Source organism: Pyxicephalus adspersus, chromosome 4 (genome assembly GCF_032062135.1).
Source record: "Pyxicephalus adspersus chromosome 4, UCB_Pads_2.0, whole genome shotgun sequence".
Lineage (NCBI taxonomy): Eukaryota > Metazoa > Chordata > Amphibia > Anura > Pyxicephalidae > Pyxicephalus > Pyxicephalus adspersus.
In genome coordinates, this window is record NC_092861.1 from 105,663,177 (window position 1) to 105,685,945 (window position 22,769).

The 22,769-nt window shown below is 38.8% G+C and overlaps 2 protein-coding genes across 3 annotated transcripts in view; one reads left to right on the forward strand and one right to left on the reverse strand.

Annotated features, from left to right (window-relative positions):
* Positions 1-11,871, forward strand: part of LOC140329131 (eukaryotic translation initiation factor 2-alpha kinase 3-like) — a 17,733-nt gene extending 5,862 nt beyond the window's left edge. Inside the window, exons 2-4 of the mRNA XM_072409240.1 lie at positions 7,769-7,867; positions 8,080-8,142; positions 11,528-11,871. Of these exons, the coding sequence (XP_072265341.1) occupies positions 7,769-7,867; positions 8,080-8,142; positions 11,528-11,638 (273 nt within the window). The 3' untranslated portion in view covers positions 11,639-11,871. The remainder of the gene's footprint in view (positions 1-7,768; positions 7,868-8,079; positions 8,143-11,527) is intronic.
* Positions 11,872-17,212: 5,341 nt separating this feature from the next.
* CEBPZOS (CEBPZ opposite strand) lies at positions 17,213-22,711 on the reverse strand. Of its 2 annotated transcripts, XM_072409238.1 has the most exons (5): positions 22,520-22,696; positions 22,181-22,304; positions 21,068-21,112; positions 20,378-20,459; positions 17,213-17,577 (listed from the first exon to the last, which is right to left on the reverse strand). In XM_072409238.1, coding segments are annotated over exons 1-5 (396 nt in total). In that variant the 5' UTR covers positions 22,664-22,696; the 3' UTR covers positions 17,213-17,576. The 2 variants fall into 2 exon arrangements, with proteins under 2 accessions (XP_072265339.1, XP_072265340.1); XM_072409239.1 differs by lacking the exon at positions 17,213-17,577 and having other exon boundaries at positions 20,377-20,459; positions 22,520-22,711.
* Between the last annotated feature and the right edge of the window lie 58 nt (positions 22,712-22,769).

The following is a 22,769-nucleotide window of genomic DNA, read 5'->3' on the forward strand; positions in this document are numbered from 1 at the left end:
GGGGTTAAAGTCTTAAACAAGCTTTCAGCCAAGCCCATGACATCAGAAACCATAGGAAGAAATAGGCAATCTTTTTAAATTTTAAGTACATACGTTAAGCATAATGCCCCCATAAAACCTCTTTGCCTATTTCTTCCTATAAATTCCTTTATATGTATATATACACACATTTAAGTGTGTACAATTGTGCTGTTTTTGGCCTTTCAACAATTCATAGAAAAGGAAATGCTCAAAAAGTAAAAACACATCCATATAAAGCCAAAATAATTCAAAAGTGGCCCAAGGAATATTGCATTCAAAACAATATGTACAAAACCAAATGCAATTTGGACCTATCAAGGGTGGAAAACTGGATTAGAAAAGATTTATGCAGAACAAACATTCAAAGGTGGTAATAAAGACATATTGTTGCAATGAAACAATATGGCTACAATGGGGGACGCCAGTGTATTGGCCAGGAGAAGATGGGGAAAAGAAAACCTGCATAGACGGGCAGGACACCGGAGGACACCAATGGGACAAGGTAAGTGTGTTTTTCTTATGTTTTTAGCTACTACAAGTGTGGCTCGGGGTTAGCGCTTTTTGCATGTATTTTTTTTAGCCACACTCGGGAATACCGCCAGGGGGGTTAATGCAAACTCCCTAGGGTTAAGCTGCCATAAATGTATGCCTCAAAGCGCCAGATCATTTCATTTCATAAACGTTAGGAGAATGCTTGGTAAATCAGGCCCAATGAGGGTTGTATCCGCATCTTGCGTTTCCTATGCCAAGGTTACAACTAATGTTGTTGTTCGAAACCGGCTAATCCTAATGTTCGACCCAAATATGGGTATTCAAATTTGGGTCAACCAGACCCGAATTTTGTTGGATTCAAAGCCCTGAATTCGGCCCTCCCACAATGCCTAGGGTCCTCCCCTATAATGCCTAGGGCTCTCCAATAACAGTAGGGATGTTCTCCTCCATGTTTGTTTTGGCAAGCAGCCGATTGGCTGTCTGTCACTGCATGCCACACAGTCAGCTATTGGCCTATATAGGGCCAGGATGTGCCTGCATTTACCACTCCTGACAGAGATTTGCTAGCATCACAACCTTTCTGTGCTGCTTGGCTTGCTTTGTCAAAGTATAAAAAAGTGTTTTACTTAGACTGTGTCCCACTCACACTATTAGTCAGATAGATAGTTGGATTGTACTGTATTGGTGCAGTCATGAAATCTACTGTACTCAGATAGGTAGAGTGTTTCACTGCCTGTGCTGCGTATTACAAGCGTCACTACAGAAGGAAAGTGCTACATACAACACACACAGCGCACTTGCATTTTTGGTGTCAACCCCCCCAATAAAAAAATCCACTTACTGTAAACATTTACACTTTATGAAGCATATTAGCTCCAAAGTATTTTGCAGGGTGTCAAGCCACACAAAAATGTTATGTACAAAGTCCAGCTAAAGAGGAAGGGGCAGCTTTGGCAAGGGTGGCAAGGAAAGCAGAATGAGTTTTTTTTTACTGCAGACCCGAGAACAAGAAGCGCTGCTGTTGGTGGTCGGCGTCCATTATTACCACACCTTGAACAAGAGGTAGTAGAGTCTGGGTCAAGTGATTGTACCCCCTCTTCATCCCAGTCCCAGACACAGGCCTCACAGAAGCCCAAACAGTCCATGATACACACCTGTTCCTCCTACTTCTTCATCCTCGACTGAAAAGTCTTGTGAACAGCAGTATGTAAAGTCGTCCAACCAAGGGGTTGGATAGGCGGAGCTACAAGCATTCCTTGAAGATGCTCAGTTGTTTCAGTCATCTGACGAAGAGAGTCAGTTCACAGGCTTTCCCCCCACTTACTTTTCACCCGAACACTCTGAGCCAGACGAGCCAATTCAAACTGGCTCCAAAAGGCTGCTGCTTCCTTTCCGCACATACAAGGAAACTGTCTCTTCTGATGATGATGATTACCCAGGCCTCCAGCCACTGTTGCTGAAGGCCAGAAAGTTGTCAGGGCATTTCCGCCGGTCGTACACAGCCAATGCTAGATTGGTGGATTTACAGCGAAATCTCAATCTGCCGGTGCTCCAGGTAATTTACGATGTGGCCACTCGTTGGAATTCCACCTTTTAGGTGCTTCAGCGACTGGCTGAACAACAGAAAGCCGTGGTGGATTACATGGCAGAGTCGTTTCAGACCTATAACCACATTACCTTTCTTCAGCCCTGCGGAGTGGCCGCAAATTGAGCAGCTGTGCACTGTATTATCACCTTTTGAAGAGGCGACCAGGATGATCAGGGATCAGGCCTGTGTCAGTGACACCATCCCCATCATATGCCTGCTGGAACAGATTATAGTGGATCTCGAACATGACACAGAATGGGCACTGCAGCAAGAGATGACGTTTCAAACATCATCTCGGACATGCGTGCCTACTAGTCATAGTGCACCACAAATCCAGGAAGAGAGGAGGATTTTGAGGGTACATGGCATCCATCCACCCAAACACAAGGCTGCATGTTCCGTGGATGGCAAGACCAGGCGGAGGAGGGGGAGGACGACGACTGTGCTGCCGTTCGACCCTCAGGAGTGTGGGGCCAGAATTCCCTCAGCTGTGGGAACTTTGAGCCACATGACAGCCTTCATGCAGGAGTGCACAGCCAAAGATCCGCGCATACAACACATAAAAACATAGACTGACCACTATTGGATTGCTACATTACTTGATCCACGTTACAAGCCTGAGATACAACAACTCATCTTGCCCCAATACAGGGGACCTAAAATGCAGCACTACCAAGAAGTGCTTGTAAGGGACTTGTTCTCAGCCTTTCCAGCTGCCAGCAGCAGCAGGGATCCCTATGTCAGATCCACCAGCCATGGGAGCCAAACAACTACCTTAAGCTGCATGGGTGGCAGCAGCAGTAGAGGTTGTCTAAACCAAACTATGCAGGCTTTTTTTTCAGCGAAAGCAAGCTGCCAGTTGTGCAGCAATTGCCAATGACACTCAGCAGCGCTACTCAGTCATGGTGTAGGAATACCTGATCTCTACATGGGACATTTCCAACCTGCAAAGCCAGGACCCACTGAGCTACTGGGTATCCAAGCTTGAGCAATGGCCAGAGCTGGCAGAATATGCCATTCAGATCCTTGCCTGCCCAGCCACATGTGTGTTATCTGAAAGAGCATTCAGTGCAGCTGGGAGCGTAGTCATGTTGACTTAATCACTTTTATTAAAATGAATAAGGCTTCAACACCCCCTCTGCAGAGCGAACTGATTAGTCGTCAAATGCTGCACGGCCTGCTGACACCTTGATGGGAAGAGCACTTTCACAGCCTTTTGCATCTCCTTCTATTCCTCCCCCTCGTGGCCCTACACCTGTACTCTGTCTCTGAGGCCCATAACTTGCAATGTAGCTGTGTAACTGGTTAAATTTTTTTTATGGAGGACCTCCCTCAGGGCCCTCTGCCTCTATCTACTTTGAGGCCTATATCACTTGTAACGAACCTGTGATTCAGAATTAAATATTTGTATTTTTTGTAGAGAAATACAGAACATTTTCTGTCCTTTTGGATAGATAGCAAGTGGTATCAGAATAAAATATCTGTATTTTTTTTACAGAACTACAGACATTTTGCTGGCTTTAGTGATAGATTGTAAGAGGTATCATAATTAAATATCTGTATTTTTTGGGGAGAAATACAGATTTTTTTCTTCCTTTTTTGATAGATAGCAAGTGCGATCAGAATGAAATATCTGTATTTTTTATACATAAATACAGAAATTTTTCTGGCTTTTGTGATAGATTGCAAGAGGTATCAGAATTAAATATCGGTATTTTTTGGAGAGAAATACAGAAATTTTTCTGGCTTTTGTGATAGATTGCAAGAGGTATCAGAATTAAATATCTGTATTTTTTGAAAATACAGAAATGTTTCTGCCTTTTTTTGATAGATAGCAAGTGGGATAAGAATGAAATGTCTGTATTTTTTATAGATATGAAAATGTTTCTGATTTTTGTGATAGATTGCAAGAGGTATCATGATTAAATATCTGTATTTTTTGGAGAGAAAAACAGAAATTTGTATGGCTTTTTTGATAGATAGCAAGTGGGATCAGAAAAAAAATCTGTATTTTTTTCAGATAAATACAGTTTTTTTTTTGGCTTTTATATATATATTTGGAGAGAAATACAGAAGTTTTTGGATATATACCTTTTGGATATATAGCATGTAGTATCATAATGAAATATCTGTATTCTTTTAGAGAAATACAGCAATTTTTTGGCTTTTGTAATAGATTGGAAGAGGTACCAGTATTAAAGATCTGTATTTTTTGGTAAGAAAAACTGAAATTTTTCCGGCCATTTTGATAGCTAGCAAGTGGGATTAGAATTAAATATCTGTATTTTTTGGAGCGAAATACATACATTTTTATACTTAGGGGATATATAGCAAAGTGGGATCAGAATAAAATAACTGTTTTTTGTTTTGGAGAGAAATGCTGAAATTTTCATGGGTTTTAGGAAGGATACCAAGTGCCATCAGAATGAAACATCTGTGTTTTTTATGAATAAATATAGAAATTTTTCTGGCTTTTGTGATAAATTGCAAGAGGTATCATATTTTAGGATACCTCTAGCAATCTATCACAAAAACCATAAAAATGTCTGTATTTATCGATAAAAAAACAGATATTTAATTCTGATCAGACTTTGCTATATATGCCCAAAGCCATAACAATTTCTGTATTTCTCTCCACAAAATACAAATATTTTTTTCTGATAGCACTTGGTATCTATCCTAAAACTTGTGTAAAAATGTATGTATTTCTCTAAAAGAAATACAGATATTTATTTGTGATAGCACTTGCTATATATCCACAAATGAAGATAATTTTTTGTATTTCCCCGCTGATTCCGCCAAGCCCGCTTCCTTTTATGTGGTTTCACTAGTTAGTAGGTATGGACAGCGTGAATCTCGTTCATCCATTCATGTCTCCTATAGCTACAGCTTCTACACTGTCCATAGAGGTGATGGCCTGAACCTCTAATGCTGTCCTTCCTCCGTCTCAGAGCCCACCACCTCCTCCTCCTGCTGTTACTGCTGCTGCCTGCCTAGTACTCAAATCTAAATGCCGGTTACCAATGCCCCCCACACTTCGTCTCAGAGCCCACCACCTCCTCCTCCTGCTGTTACTGCTGCTGCCTGCCTAGTACTCAAATCTAAATGCCGGTTACCAATGCCCCCCACACTTCGTCTCAGAGCCCACCACCTCCTCCTCCTGCTGTTACTGATGCCGCCTACCCAGTACCCAGCTCTGGATGCCAGTTAACAATGCTGTCCAATGCCGCATTTTACAAAGTTACAGCTAGCAGATAGGAAAAGGCAGTCCCCTACACAGCAATGTCTCCAGTAGCTACAGCTTCTACACTGTCCATGTAGGTAATGGCCTCAATCTTTATTGCCGTCCTTGATCCGTCTCAGGGCTTACCTTCTCATAATGTTACTGCTGCTGCCTGGCCAGTACCCAGCTCTAGTTGCCAGTTACTAATGCCATCCACACTACGTCTCAGGGCCTACCACCTCCTCCTCATACTTTTACTGCTGCTGCCTGCCCAGTACCCAGCTGTAGATCCAAGTTACCAATGCTATCCATGCCACATTTTACAAAGTTACAGCTAGCAGATAGGAAAAGGCAGTCCCCTACACAGCAATGTCTCCAGTAGCTAAAGCTTCCACACTGTCCATGTAGGTGATGGCCTTAATATTTATTGCCGTCCCTGATCGTCTCAGGGCTTACCTCCTTCTCATCATGCTGTTACTGCTGCTGCCTGGCCAGTACCCAGCTCTAGATGCCAATTACAAATGCTGTTACTGCTGCTGCCTGCCCAGTACCCAGCTGTAGATGCCAGTTAACAATGTTGTCAGGGAGCCGTGAAACCTGGTGGCTAATTTTTAGACCAGAGGAACCCCCTCGGGGTCCTCTCTGCCTCTACTCGGAGGCCTGTAAAAATCTGGCATGTTCCCTTGACCGCCCCATAAAATGGCCTTGCCAGCAACATAAAAAGACTGTGTAGAAGCTCTACACAGTCCCAAAAAACAACCTGCATTTTTTCCCCATTGACTTTAATAAAGTTTGAATTCGACGTTCCTTCACACAACACTAGTTCCTACAGACACTATCTGTGAAGCAGCTTACTGGAAGTCACCAAGTATCTTTTTTCAACACTATAGATTCGATGTTATCTAAAGAATCCTATTTTGATTCTCCTGAATTACAAATGGCACTAACAAAACTAACAAGTTTTCACAGCAGTATGCTCAGATTTTTATTGTTCTTTGCTTACCTGTCTTCTTTTTTTTCTGCTTGCTACAACCCATTGGTGAGCTGGCAGGGGGAGTGCCAGGAAAATGGAAAATTGTTGTCAATATTTTCCTTCCTGGCAACTCCCCCTTGTGCAGTGCCTCCCCATATTTTCTGTTGTGAGTTTGTTATGGAACATGGGAGGGAAGAAAGGGAATCGTTTTAAAGCTTGGGTAGGTTCTGGAGGGTAAAAATTGGTGGAGCTGACCCATGGGTGCACTGTCAGGAGTTGCCAGGAAAGAAAAATTACGGGTAAGTAATTCCAATTATTTTATGGAAACGGGAAATAATCTCGTGTTGGAGATCCTCTGTTGATTACCAGCCATTTCCAGATTTGGAAGCACACATTATCCTCTAGGTTAATACGAACCTGTGAATTATTTATAATGAACAAAAAAGAGGATCACTTTACTATATGCTGGATACAGAACCAGTAAATATATTCTCCACACCAAACTGCTACAATGCCACAGTACCCCAGGAATACACGTTTTAGGTATGAAAAAACACAATACTTTCTTCATCCTCCACACAATTCGCACCTAAGTTCCAATTGCCAAATCTTCCAGTTGTATAGGCTCCTATCGTGCTGGATTCACTTTGATGGTTTTTTTTTTTGCACACATTGAACTTCTCAGAAGCTTTATTAAGCCAGATAGAGCCTGCCACATTTTGCCCAGCATCATCAAGACCCTTCCTACACAAACCTACTAATCCTGGCCTGTCCATTTCATACATTGGATTTTAATTCTATTAAACATGGAGCCTTAGCCGGGTTTAAGCCTGCCTAGTATATTTGTTATGTGTATACCTCCTCCCAATAGCCTCTGCTTGCTTTAAGGCAAAGTAGAGCACAAGGCAGAGTACTGAAAAGCTTTTGAAAAGTTAGGTTTAACATTCTGCCAGTCCCTCCTACCAGCCAACTGTTTGCATTGCATAGAAAACCACAGAGATCCAGTGATTACTTGCTGGCTTTAAAATGATTTATAAGGTAGATGGATTTCATTTATTAATTATATCAGCATGCTGATGGGGGAAAAGGCAGAATAAACTTCAGCTTTAAGCACTCACGTGCAGGTGGGCAGCGTCTACTTAAATCTTAGCAAGACAAAATGTGGACGTAAATTTGAGCCATGCAACAGAGCAGCAGTGAAGTGTAAATTTCCAATAAAGACTAACTGTTGGCCAATAAGCTTGTTATTGTTAAGCATTAATAATTATTATTATTATTATTAAACAGGAGGATTATTATAGCGCCAACATATTACGCAGCGCTGTACATTAAATAGGGATTGCAAATGACAGACTAATACAGACAGTGATACAGGAGGAGAGGACCCTGCAATTGTTCCTAAATTCTCAATAAATGGTTTGTATGTACATGCTATCATTCTTTTAAAATGCAAGTCTGTTTGTTGTTGCAGGAGAATGACACTTATGAAAATGAAGTGGATATCTTTGCTTTGGGATTGATACTAATTGAATTATTCTGGAAGTTCAGCACTTACCATGCTAAGCAGAAAGTAAGTTTTACTTCTTTTTAAATATACCAATTGTTTCCTAATTGGATAATTGTTTTTTGCTTAAAAGTATGATTTATTCTGTACTTACACCAAGTGTCCAGTTAGATCAAAATGGTGGTTAACTAAACTGCAACATAAGAAATAGTGTGAACACATAAAATGCTCTCTGTTAGTGACTTTATTTCTTTAACCTTGTTACTATTGCCTTTCAGGAGTGGGGAAAATTACGTAATGCTGACCTACCAGCAACATTTATCAAGCAGTATCCATCTGAGGTATAATTATATCCATCTGAGTATAATTATTATCCATGTTATTTGTTATTCCTAATCCTAGTTTGTGTGCACTGTTTGTGTGGTCATCACTGGCCATCCTATAGTTTTTAGTAAATAAGTATTACAGGAAGTGAAATTGTGCTTTGGTTTCCCCGTAGTTTGAAATTGAGATATTTGTCAACATTATAATAAAAATAATCCTTATTCAAGAAAGCAACAACATTAATTGGTAATTATGAGACATATGCTACCATTTGGTTTACAAAAAATGGAAATTATATATACTTTATTAGATAATCAACAATACATAAATAGTTAAAACCATACATTTATTTGATGCATTAAAAACAAATTGCTCATAGCAAAAACAGTAACATACAAAGTTCATACTTCGTCTCATTGACATGTTTTGCGGAAGCTTTATGTCTGCTTCTTCAGGATACAAACGAGTACTACATTTTTTTGCCTTCCTCTGGATCAACTACTGTATGTCCAAGGGTTTTATATCTGGGATATGTTTATTTCCCTGGGGATTGAACTTGATGGACTTAGTAAATCAGGTTGAAAAAAGACATATGTAATACATAATTTGTATTAACAATTCCAAAAAAAGAAAAGAAAACAAAGCTTTCAATACATGTTTTATCAAAAATAAAGCTTATTTTAGCCTGGATAATCCTTACTTTGTGTAATATATATGTAGGCTTTAATTTTTACATTGTTGATATTATGTTACTATATTGTATGTGCACTAACCTGGACTTGATCCAGTGAAGCTGAGAGGGTTATGTGAGACACAGGTAAACTCTTTATCCACTGAGCTATTACGGAGAAAAAGCTTGAGGCTATGCCAAGATGGAGGAGAAATCTATCTCTCACCTATATAAGATTGAAGAGAGATAGGAGCTGATGACATAATTTCTGGGGGTGAAGCCATTGACTCTGCCTACTAGCTGGCGACGTTATTTTCTCTGTGGGCAAAGCCAATTACATCCATGAGATTCTTGGAGGGCTTGCTGGGTGCATATAACAGCAGAGGACATGTGAGAAAAACAGGGCTTACGAAAAGTTTGGGTGATCCATTGAAAGCTAATGCCTGTGGGATAGAAATGGAAGATAAGAAATAGGAGGTAGGAAAGCTAACTATCTTGTAATTGATTACAATATGCTGATGTAATCTGGTGATGTAATAAAAGTTTGAGTTTTTTGAGTTTGAGTTGTAATTAAAATTTGAGATTTTTGTAATCCATGTTTAATAAAACACTGTCGGTCAACTCAAGTGGTGTCAGGTTACATGCCTTACGTTTTTGGGGTGGACTTAATTACTATATTGTAGCCATTCCCCTCTTCCTAATGTAATAGGATGCTACAATCTGTAGGGTAATGATTTCAAGTTGTGGCTTAGAATAGAAGGATACCACTATAATTATCTTTCTGCCTAAGGCTAACATCATTTTCGGTTAATATCAATAAGAAAGTGCCCTAAGCTATTATTTATTCATGAATGTTTTTGGAGGCAACCTACAAACATATGGAATAGCAGTTTGTTTGCTGTTTGGATGTTGTTTCCAATGTCCTACATTGCTGTTTGACACCATCTACAGGTCTGGGGAAGCTCTATACACTTTAGGGATTATCCAGGTGTGAAGGCGATTTCCTATTGATCCCAGACCAATATTTCCCTCTCTATCATGACCTCTGTTTTCAATGTGTTGGGAGCAGTGAATAACACACACGCAGCTTAAGCATATAGTTATATCACGTCTCAAAACTTTATTATAACATCGCAGTTTATATAGTCAAACAACAAGGTGGAAGATACTTAGTAGATAGTCAGTAACAAGAAACTTAATTACCAACTTCGCTGAGCAAGATGTTTCAAGGTAAGAAGCTTCAAGGTAAGGATGGAGCAAATATTGACCTACTGATAAGGAGGATATAACTAGTTTCACACAACTCAATTATCTGCAAAATATAGCAAAAAACACAAAAACAACCTAAATTCAAAACTCAGTAAAATTATATTCCTTACACCAGTTTAAAGGCTAAAGTAAGCTTTTTTTTTTTTATAAAACATGTATTGATATTTTTTTTTCTTTTGGAATTGTTATTAAGAATTATGTATTATAATGTAGGTCTCCTAAAGAAGCAGAGATATAGCTTCCACGAAACACATTGATGTTCATTGAGACAAAGTATGAACTTTGTATGTCACTGTTTTTTGCTATGAACAATTTGTTTTTAATAAATCAAATATATGTATGGTTTTAACTATTTATGTATTGTATTGAATGACTACTGTATTGTTGAATATGTAATAAAGTATATATTTTTTGTAAACCAACTGGCACATTTATCCAGAGTCCATGTGCCTCAAAAGTCACAATTATTCCTGTATATTCTTGAATATTTGTATTTAGGGATGTAGCACTTTTTGTACTATAGACTAAATGGCTGGAAAACTTGTCATAAAAATAATCATTACTTTAGGTTGGATATAGCTAAATATTTTGTTTTAGTTTAAAAAATACATCTTAAAATGTAAAATAGAATAGTAATATGTTAGATAGATTCCCTTACACAATAGCAACAATATGGTGGCGTGCAGAGTATAGTAGCAACATGCATGCATAGTTATCAGCCAGTAATTATGTGCAATAATGTATATGGGAAACAATGGTGATAACATTACTCCACAGTACCAACTAGTAACAGCTATGCAGAGCACAAAAATGCAGATGATGTTCATGGTGGCTGCTACATTCTCTCTGAGTAGATAGCGAATATTTACTACAGACTGTGACAAATGCTAGAATACCTAATAGAGACTGTGACTACCTCATAAGTATTTAGATCAATAGCAATGACTGCTATATGTACTGGTACAATATATTTTGTTCATAGTGGTGGCTACCTTAAATATTGTCCTGTCTTAACCATCCCGCAGCTAAATAACAGATACTCTGACCACCATGTACTGTACAAATGGAAAGAAGTAGTACTCTGTCCTCTGGTACACGTGTAAAATTTATTGTTTGGTACTTATCTGCACAAGGTACTAGCTGATGTCACTGGTAATGTTTTAAGTATAAAGGCAGTCACAAGCTATAGCAAGTTTTTAGTACTTCTTTAATTAGAAATTGTAGAACAACCTGTTAACATTCTGTATCTGAATTTGGCCTGTGTGGCTGCTATTGATGATACCTATGGTGAAAGGACCACCCAGCTGATGTCAAATTGTGGATTGCGCATGCCTGGTTTCTGCTGTTACTTTAATATAGCATAGGTTTTGCTCATGCTCAAGCGTGTTTGGTATTGAAATATAAAAATATAAGAAGAATAAAAGTACAGAAAATAAACATGTTTTGAATGTATTTTTCTCTAGGAATCGTTGATCAAGTTAATGTTGTCGAAGGATCCCAAAAAGAGGCCAACAGCTGCTTACATAAAAAAGTATTTTGAATCAAAGTCAGTTTTTCATTCGAACACTCTATAAAATGTTCAGTTAACACTTTGTCGGAAGTAGTAGAATGGAAAATATACATGGTAAAACTGTAACCTATTTTGAACTTTGTGAAGAACGTCCTATAGGATATAGCTCTGGTAAACTGTGCAGTGTGTTTACATTGTTTCTCTATTCTTCCTTCTGCAGTGTTCTACTGTGTTAGATTTCATTGGACAAACCTTTGTTAGCAATCAAATAATCATTTTCATTATATGATAAATAAATGTTTTAGTCTTTGTGGAGGGGGGTAGTTTAAAAAAAACATGTCATATAACATCAGTTGTCTTGTACTATTCATATCTGGCATCATTTTTTTCCCAGGAAGGGCATGGTAACATGTATAAGCACTACCATCTAGCTAATATGATTATGCAGAAAACACAACCTTGATTGTTTGGAATTTTTAGTGTGGTTGCAAATATTATATCAGGGGCTTGGTGGTATAGCATGCTGTAGGTGCTATACCGGTAGTAACCAAAGTTCATAGGTTTATGAGAGGTAACACCACACTGATTATCTCATAATTTAGTTGTGCGATCCCCTGCAGGCTTCATGAGATAATTGGTGGAGATGTAGTACTGTTTGTGGCACTGTTACGTACATGCTAAAGTTGCAAAAATCTTTTTCATTTAATACATTCTTAAGAAAATAATTCCATTCACGAGATGGACACTTTACATTTTACTTCCTATTTTACACTGACAAATGCACTTAACTGTAATTTTGCCTCAGTTGTGAAGATGATAGGTATGTATAGTATCAATATTTGTAAGTGTAACGTTTGGTAGTGATTGGGTACCTAATATGTTATTATGTAAAATGATTACGTCTTGGGTAAAGGACAAGCCAATGAGACTCTGTTCCTTGAGGGAAGTGGTGGAAAGTGGTGGAAAGTGTTGCAAGTGTGAACAGCAGGAAACTAGCTTATGCCTGCAACATTTTTCCAAACCTTGTCACAAGGTGAATCTTGAGCCTTTCTAAACAGTAAAGCTTTGGCATTTCCTAATGGTACCCAAAGTTGCCTGCCCCCATCGTCCAGAACATTCCTGTTGCCCACTGAGTGTGTCCATCATCATGATTATTATAGCCCAGTAAGAATGTTTGGCAAGGGCCTACTGCAACCCCTGACTGTGCATTGAAATAAGGAAGCTTTGCTTTTCAGAAAGACCTGGCATTTTCCCATGACATAAAAGTTTGGGATTCTGTTACAGGTATAAATACATCTCTGGACAAGTGTAGTTTCCCCTTTCATAATTCAATAAATATACATTTATTGTAATAATCCAACCTTTATTAAATTAAAAGAGTCTTTTTATATCTTATATTCATATGACTCATATTATATATACCAATTGTGACAAACTTATCCTCATCATTACACCAATTTCATAAATTATTACAACATAGGAGGTGGGGGAAGTCTCACACAATAGAAGGGGAGATATGTAGTGGTGGGAAGTAGTGAGGGTTTTAGAGACAGGAGAACACAAGTTTGAAAAAATGGGTTTTGAGTGCTCCTTTAAATGAGCAGAAAGTTGGAGCAAGCGGAATAGGACAAGGAAGACCATTTTAGAAATGCGGGGCGGCTCTAGAAAAGTCTTGCAGTTGTGCATGTGAGGAGGTCATGAGTGAGGAAGTAATTAGTAGGTCATTGGAGGAGCGAAGAGAGTGGCTAGGGGAATATTTTCTACCAGGTCAGAAAGGTAGGTTGGACGAGAACTGTGGAGGGATTTGAAGGCAAAGCACAGGAGTTTGAATTTGATTTTCAGGTGAAATGGGAGCAAATGAAGCGAACTACAAAGTGATAGGGCAGAGAAGAAATGGTGGGAAGGATGGATAAGTCTGGCTGCAGCATTCATAATAGATCGTAGAGAAGAGATTTGGGTTAGTGGAATACCAGAGAGGAGGAGGTTACAGTAGTCCAGACGAGAGATGATAAGAGCATGTAGAACATACATGCTCCAAGATCACTCTCTGTATCCTTTCTACTCACATTTTGCCGTTCCTTATTCCTCCATTTTATCCTTTATCAACATGTTGATGACATTTTTTTTATTACATACCTTATTTTTGAAAGGGATGCAGTTACTGGATTTAGTAGCTAGACTTGTGTGCATTACAGGCAGTATTACATGACTTTCTGAAATAATTACAGAACCCTCCCCCAGTCCAGAAAAGGTCTAAGCTCTGATGCAAGCAGTATACAGGCTTTTTGGGGAATATAATGCAAATATCCTGTGATCTGAAGATGTGGGATTTCTTAGGAAGATTGCAATTGCATGCATACCACCATAGGTAACCTCAACATGTAATGATGAGCCCTTTTACCTGAAATAAATTCAGTACAATTAATTAAAATTGTGGGTCAAGGGCTGTAAGTCTGGGGAGGTAAGAGTTAGATGAAAAAGGATGTCCTCCAGTCAGGAAATCGGGTGGCCTTTTTTTTGCGGTGATACTTCAATAAACAATTTTTGTACAGGAGAGAAGCCTGTAAATCTGTGAAGGTAAGGCTGGGGTTCAGAAAACTGTATACAGCAAGGTATGATGCCAAACCAAACAAAAAAAATTGGATTGAAAGTTTGCCAATATGTTAACTGTTTTCCTGTAAACGAGCAAAAGAGCCTCTGGTCATCAGATTTTAGTTAGTACTGGTAATTTACCTTTCCTGGGAACTCCTCCTGACGGCATACACATAGGTAATCCTGCCCCTTTTACCCCTCCTAGAACCACATTTTTTCCAATAAAATCCCTTTTCCGCTTACCTCCCTGTTCTGTCTTAAGTCTTGCGACAGGACCAGAGAGGGTGGGTAACTACGCTGTCAGGTGGAGTTCCCAGGAAAGGAAAATTACGTATGGCAACAATTTTCCCTATTCCTGGTCCTCCTCCTGACGGCGTACACATGGGATGTAACAAGCAACCCTAATTGAGGGAGGGCAAAGAAAACTTTAAACACCTTATTGCTGCAAATTAAAAGATATTTTTTTCAGAGCTGCACATAAAACTGAGGCTCCGAATTCAGAATCTGTGTTCGGTATTAGAACAAAGATACTATTATCTCTCTACTGTGGTAAATGAGCACGCACAGTGATATTTGGTTATGTTATAAAACTAGATGTTTGTTACAATAAAGTTGAAGATTGCTTGATACCGTACAGTTGTGTGTGTCAGTGATTCTTCCGGGGATCCTGTTCTGATGCACTGAGGGATACTGGGACGTGAGAGATCTGAGAGGAATAGAGCCAAGAAACTTGCTTCTTTCAGAGAAACTTGATTCTTTCAGAGCCCATTGCCTGTTTGCAGTGGAACCTCGTATAGAACCATGGAAACTAAGCGTTGTCGGGTGATACCATCAAGTCTATCACTGGTGTCCCGCAATGCTGAAAAATTGGGGATAGCTATTTTGGGCTTATGGACAATTCTTTCGGATCCGGGAATGACCTGCTTAAAGTGTCCGCCAATCGATTCCCTTTCCCTGGAAGGTATACTGCTGTCAAATCTAGCAAATGTCGTTCTGCTCAACCAAGGATCTTTGCTGTTATCTGCAACAGTCGTTGGCTCCTTGTTCCTCCTTGTTTTGCAATGTAAGCCACTGTGGTCTTGTTGTCTAACATAATCTTTACCCTCTTGTGCTTAAGGTAAGTAGCGAATGTTTTTAGAGCTTGCCAGGCTGCTTCCAGTTCCATCACATTGAATTCGCCCGTCATGGGTGACGACCACTGGCCCTGGGCCCTTTGTCCGTCGTAATGGGCTCCCCAACCTGCTAGACTTGCATCTGTCGTAATGGTTGTCCAACCTTCCTTCACCAGGGAAACCCCTTTCAGTAGATTCTGCACCAATGCCCACAATACCAGTTTCTTGCACACTGAAGATGGCAGGGCAATGACCTGTTCCAAGGACTCTCGGTTCCATTGACTGAGAAAGCAAACTTGCAGCGTTCTCATGTGCCATTTGGCCCACGGTACAATCGCTCTACATGCTGCCATGAATCCTAACATTTTCATGCAACCTCTTGCCATTATATTTGGAGTTCTGCAGAATAGAAGTGCCCTTCTTGTTAGGTGTTCGATCTTCTTCCGAGTCAGGAAGACCTTTGAGATTCTCGTATTAATCTTCACTCCCAGATATTCCATCACCTGAGTGGGGACAAGCTGACTCTTCTGGCAGTTTACTAGCCATCCAAAGCGAGCTAGAGTTTCCAACACACACTTCCTGTCTTTCACGAGCTGATCCCTGGATTTTGCTAGCACTAGTATGTCGTTCAAATAATGGTATAAGCATACTCCCTGAAGCCTCAGATCAGCTGCCAGAGCCACAAACACCTTGGAAAATATTCTCGGGGCCATAGCAGGCCAAAGGGCAGACGTGAATTGGTAGTGCAGTTTTTCGGACATAATACCTATATTGTACTTAATTTAAAAATTCAGCTATCTTTATTTTAACAAAAACCTGCTTAGAGAAATATAAGGCTGCCAGGAAATTCTAATTCTAAATTAACAGTTTTATGTACTTCGACATAGAATAACCTTGTGAATGATTTTACAAGTTTAGCCTTTTGTTAGGAGATAATGTATTTGAAACTAAAGCAAAGTAATCTACTAAAGCAAATAAAATAAGGTGTTTGACCAACCTGGGACTCATCTTCCTCCCGCCTAAAATTAGTAAAAAAAAAAAAGTCCAATAGAGGTTACAATCATGACATCATTGTTCTGATACGTGGCTCCCTCTGGAGTGTACACCTCGTGCCTTCTGCAGTTTTGATTTTGGCTTTTATTTTTTCTTTCTAAATGAAGACAGACTGAACATTACTTTGGACAGGTTCTGTGGCTATAGATTAAATAATATTTTGGTTATTCTTATTTCCACCTTGCTAAATTGATCCTTCACACTTTCATAGTTGGTTCACTTCCAGATCTAGTAGAACACTTCATGCAAACCCCTACAGAAGAGCACTGTATGAAAAAGTATTGACAAGAATCACAGTGACAAATGGAGTAAACAGGCAGATGACCCCATCAGTCTGCTTCTGCTCTTTTACTGTTTACTCTGCAGGTTGGGGATAAATACACCACTATATGCCCTCTGCTGCCTTTAACTGTACAGTGATAGTGCTGTCATCCCAGTGGTTGAGGGTTTCTAGGGCTGGGTAACTCAAAACCTAATGACAGGGGTAAAAAAATGTTGGCAGCTAAGACAACTTCTTTTCATGTATTTTATCTGTGTATTAAGTCATTTGCTTGGATCTTACAGGCAAAGCTATCAGGTTAAATTATGTTGTTTGACTAAAGCAAGTATTTCAACACAAAAGATCATAAATATATGTAAATTTAAGGAAAATTACAATTAGGAATTTTAATGTATGAAAAAAATGTTTATGATACAATATGATTTCAGTTTTAAATAAATTAAGCATATTAAAAAAAATAAAAATAATAAAAATGCTGAAAAATGTTATATATTATATTTCTTTTTCTATTTTCCACACTTGTTAACTGTTATACCAAATTTGCAGTAATATGACATTAGGAGAAAAAGCTGACAAAAAGAAAAAAAAGGCCGATGCAAAGTGCAGACATCACTTCCCATTGTTTATTTCATGGCAAATTCAATCAGGATGCAACCATGGGTTGCCTTATATTAGCTTTGTTTTAGAAAATGTTCTGTGCTCTCTCTCGCTCTGATTTTAAATTGCTATCTGTTTTACATTGTAGTGATCCTTACAGGACTTGAAATGTCTCTGCTATTCCATTCTGCAATGCACATACCCATTTAAGTCTTTGAATGAATGAATTGCTTTGTCTTTGTGGAGCTCCTCTTTTATCAGGCTATGGTTGTGGACATGGCTTTGACCTTTTGCTATGTTATCTCTTAACCTTTCTCTTTTGCATTTCCCAGTCCAATGCCAAAACTCAGTATTAAAGCATATCTGAACCTGAAAAAAAAAAATAATAAATTGCTGTTTACCAGTTTGTGGATGAAGTGGTATTCTTGTTTCCCCCTTTTTTCTGTTTTATTTCATTAACAAAGAGCAAAGAAAAATAATGCAGCCAGCACATCTAAAGACTGGCAATGTTCTGACAATAGTAAACCAAGCCAAAACATTCATGCATGATCAAGCATCTGTAGTACTTCCTCCTAAAAACAGGTATATTATTCAAACAACAGAAGTGTTTATTGAGTCCAATTTTTCTTTTGGAGTCTACATACCAAGTTATTCTTTACAGACTAAGGCTAAGTCTACTTGGAATATTTTTTAAACGCTTATAAATGCCCATACCACCTTTGGATGCATTTATGGGTGTTTATACAAGCATTTAAAGGTGTTTTAAAGCCAAGACTAAAAGTGCTTATAAAAGGCCATAATGCTTTTATGGGCATTTTGTAAGCATTTCTAGCTTAAAATATTTATAAACTTATGTAAATTCTTCGATTTGTTTTTAATGGAAGCATTTTCAAATGCTTGCAAGCGCCCTCCATTGGTTTTCAATGATTTTTTAGTTTCAAATCATTTGCAAGCACTTAACAAAAAATGAAGGGTGCTGCCATCATCAACACTGGCTCTACTGTGGACTCCCATGGAGAGGGCAATCTTGTTCATTGATTGGATGATGTAACTCATCTTTTATCTATCTATTATCCCTGGCAGCTGACTCTGTGTGCAGTATTTCCTAGTTCTACATTACACGACACATGCGCTGTGTAGTTTAGAGCTGAAACAAAAAGCACCAGAAGCCAGGAAGTTAGTAATTTGACAAAAGAGACATTGTATGTCTCTTTTGTCAAATAGTACTACCTCCTGTTTTTTTCTCTGTTTAGGTCTGCTTAAGTAAGTGCTGTTTGTTTTTATTTTATTACATACATATATTTTTTTTATTGTACAGGACTGCAGGGATGGGTACTGGATGGGAGATATATTTTCCCATTATACCTTCCCATTCCACCCTGGGTAGCCCCCTAGGGTAGAAGCTCACAACAAATTAGTCCAAATTTTGGACTGGCTAAGAAATCAGGTTTGTACATGGAAGACGCTAAAAAATAAATATACATTGCTTTTTTGGCTGAATCTGTAGTTCATTGTTTGACAAGCACATTGTGTGTTTATCCTGGATAACCAAACAAAAATGAAGAATATTAAAATATAAAAATATATAATGACAAGAATTATTAAATTATTTTTGGTTCTTTTTTTTGCAATAATTTTGAAAATTGCCAGCATTCATAAATGAGTGGATTTTGGCTTCATATAGCTATCAATGGGTAGAGTGACTCCCCTAGACCGGCTTATCTTACTTTGCATGTTCAGAGGAAGCATGGCATTCTCAGATCCAATTATATATCAAAATGCTGTATACCCTGGCCAGATTAATAGACTGGTGTATACACAAATCCATTAAACAATGAGTCGCACTAGAAGAATTCCAGTTCCCAATCCTGTTAACGGGCAATTTGGGCGCCGACTAGTAGTTTGTCTACCCTACGTTTATATCCACTAATTGGTTCAATCAAAAGGTGACAACATATTTTCACACCTTAGAGCTCGACACATACATACCCATCGCCCATGACTCCCCTATTGGGAAACCCACTTTTGCAACAGGATTAAAAGATCCAGTATTTCACTAATGGATTGAACAGGACACATTTTAGGTCACCCATTTTTTAACCAATGACACCTGGTCTGATATCTCACAATTGGCAGATTCGTGCCAGAGCTGGGATTTTGGAGGACATGCCAACTGAAACATTTCATGCACATGCTGCCACTACCCCAGCAGTGTACTAGGGTCCTGTCTGCACTTAAGCAGCTGTGCAAGTAGCCAGACCATATGAAGGGCATGGTTTCCATACCATAGAAACTTCCTGCATCCCACTTCTGGCACATCAATGTTATATTTTGCCAGGGGATGGGAGGGTGAACTAAATATGTCTTTCACAGAGGACCAAAAAGAACATCTAATTCACTTTAGTCACAAGGCTTTGATTAGCAATCGATACCAGGAATTGTCATACAAACTATTAACTAGATGGTATCAAACCCCAACAGTTCTTGTCAAAGTCTACCTTCAGGCCTCCCTCATTATGTTAGCATTGTCAATACGAGACAGGGACATTTTTTGGAACTGCCTAAGACTCAATACATTTTGGAATGAAGTCTCTGACATTTTTTTTTAAATAACGGACATCTCTATCTGGGACAAACCTGAACTGGCCCTTTTACATGTTTCAACGATGTCCACAAAGCGCTTTTGGCACTCTCTGATACGACACCTCTTGAATGCCACCAAGGCCTATATCCCTGCTACGTGGATACAGCCAGCTCCCCCGACCTTACACCAGTGGTTTGCCAGAGTGAAAGACATCAGGCATACAGAAGACCTAATAGCTTCCCGAGACCATAGAACAGCAAGTTTTAGACTCAGTTCAGTTGGGACCAGTTTTATGCTTCTGAAGACTACCTGGTTTTGTCTAGGTGAAACTGTGCTCTGCCCGCTGACCCACAATCACCCCCAGAGGTTAACAGCCCTACCCAAAAAGTATCTGGGTTAATCCCTGCTACTGGAGATTATCCCAGTGTCAAGCCAAACTCATCTTTGCCCCCTTCATAATCAGAGCTAGAGTTTTACAATCAGCAGAACTTGCATGCCCATTATCCTAACAATTTCAGTTACATGTTTACCGTTTTATTACCTAGTTCATAGATCCAAAATAAATATGATTTAAAAAAAACTTACTAATCAATCTTTGTCCTCCATGCTTCTGCATCCTTTTCCCGTTTTCCATGCATTCCAGCCCATTCGTTAGATTTATAATAAACTGCACATAAACAAAAACATATGAACATGGCCTGTTATATTCCACATATGTTGTTTTTCAACTTCACCCATTGCCTTACATGAGACCAAAACAAACATTACTGCACAAGATTAGGAGAAGCAGAGATATGTGGTCTGCCATTTGCGATCCCCATTTTAACATGCTCTGCCATGAAAATTCCATTACTGCATGGCTTTAGTACTTTCTGATTAAGAAAAAGTAAAAAAAAAAGTTTTTTTTACATAAAATCAATGTTAAAATATAGGCATGAAAACTACGTTTTTAATTATGTTGCTGCTGACACTGCCCAATGCTATGATTTGTTTGGTATTGAGTGGGGCAACTTAGTGTCATCCTGCACACTGCAAGCGTCATAGACATGCACTGAAGGGAAATAACATCAGTAATCAGACTAGCAGGGCAGTGAGACTTCTGGCATTGCTGCATGGGACCAGAACGGTAAGTTTTTAAACTCTGTCCTTAGAAAAACAAGCTATTGCAGTGAGGAGGGGGACCCACTGTATAAAGGTAATCTTTTTTTGCCCATACTTCAGCTTAAATGTTTTTACCTTAATATTGTGTGCACTACAAATGAAATAAACAATTACCTTCTAAAACAGAGGGTAATCTTCTGTTCATTGTATACCTGAAATCTTAAAATAGAAAAGATAAAAAAAAAAACAATATATTCATATTAATAAAGCAAACTCCACAATAAAATATACACTGATATGTAATAGGATGTTTATTATAAAAAATAATATTACACTTATGAAGGTTACATGACAAAAGAGTTGATTGTTTTAGATATTTGATTTAGCAAGGCACTGGTAGGATGGGTTATGAAATAGGCAAATATGATTACCCTGTGTAAAAATATAATTACAATCGATATGAACATGCTTTTCAGCGGGGTGGGATAAAAGCATAAAAATACAGTAAAATTACTCAAAATGAATACCTTCCTAACATATTAATTTGTATTTCTAAAGCTGAACAGTGTGCCCCATAACTTGTTTTCCACAGTACAGTGAACATTCTTACCCTATCTTTTTATGTACAGTGAGTCCTTTCACCCCATGTTTTTTTCCTCTAGAATGAGCACAATCACTATAGTTGTACAGTGAGCCCCTCACTACATTGTATCCTCTGAAAAGTATCAACCCCTCAACCCATACTTCTCCCTGTACAGTAGCCCCATCACTAAAGGTTTTCCCCTGCACATTGAATATACTTGGAGGTTACATTACAGGTTTTCCCCTGCATAGTATGCATACTTCAGGTTTTACCTGTGAGTATACAGTGAGCCCCCCTTTACCCTATGTTAGATGCTCAGGCATGCACAGAATGAGCAACCAAGAGCCTCCCAGGATGTGTGACATAGGTATCCCGGCAGGCTCTGCGCTTCCATTCATTCTTGATCACCTAGGTCGATTGAGAATTAGGGCTGTGGTGCTGCATCTTTTTTTTTTAAAGAAAAGGGTGTTGCACTATATAAAAAAAACAAACAGTTGTCTACCCTTTTATGTAAAGCGAAAAATTCAGATTTTAGGTATGCTTTAATTTGCTGTTTGACTGCTTTTGATCTGTGGCTCAGAAGAACTAAAATGTAATGGTTAACAGGACACTGCAGGAGTACTGGTATTTGCTGAGCAAAAGGATATATAGTTTATATTCTAACTTTGCCATATTTTACATGACCTAAATCTGAAGACACTAACCTTGGCTTGAATCCATTTTATGGTACAACACATATACACCAAATAGGCCAGCCAGTTCAAGAAAAAGTACACCTTTAAAGACCTTCTTAGCGAAGGGTTCCATACCATGAACTTTCCTTTGAATCTGTTAAATGAAAGGTTTGCAGTTAGTTTTTGAAGATGTTTACACATCAGGCCAAAAAGGGGGAAAAAAGGTACAATGGATAAGGAAAAAGGATTTGGAATTTGGTTCTTGAGAGACAATTTAGAGTAATTTATAAAAATGTTTACCCCAAGAAAGGCAGCAACTTAAAGTGGAAGTAAATTGAAAAATGCCTAAATAAAAAAAAATCCACTTACCTTCAATCCCCCAGCGCAGTGGATCGGTCCGGAGTTGTCCTCCATCGGCTCCCGCATTGTCCCAGCATCCGTCACCGAGCCAACGCCACCATCTTGACCTCTTCTTCCTACGTCACCCAACCCAGGTGTGAGATTGGGTGACATAGGTTAGAAAAAAACTTGCTGATCTCACTGCATATACGTGAGATCGGCCAGTTTTTTCCCTTATCACAAAAAAGCTTCTTTTGCACATGCACAGAAGGAGCACTCA

Coding starts and splice junctions, on each gene's coding strand:
- CEBPZOS (XM_072409238.1), bottom strand. CDS start 22,663: ATGTCACCCAATCTCACACCTGGGTTGGGTGACGTAGGAAGAAGAGGT. Junction 22,305..22,519: donor ACTGCGCTGGGGGATTGAAG/GTAAGTGGATTT, acceptor TTCATTTAACAG/ATTCAAAGGAAAGTTCATGG. Junction 20,460..21,067: donor ATTACCCTCTGTTTTAGAAG/GTAATTGTTTAT, acceptor GTTTATGTGCAG/TTTATTATAAATCTAACGAA.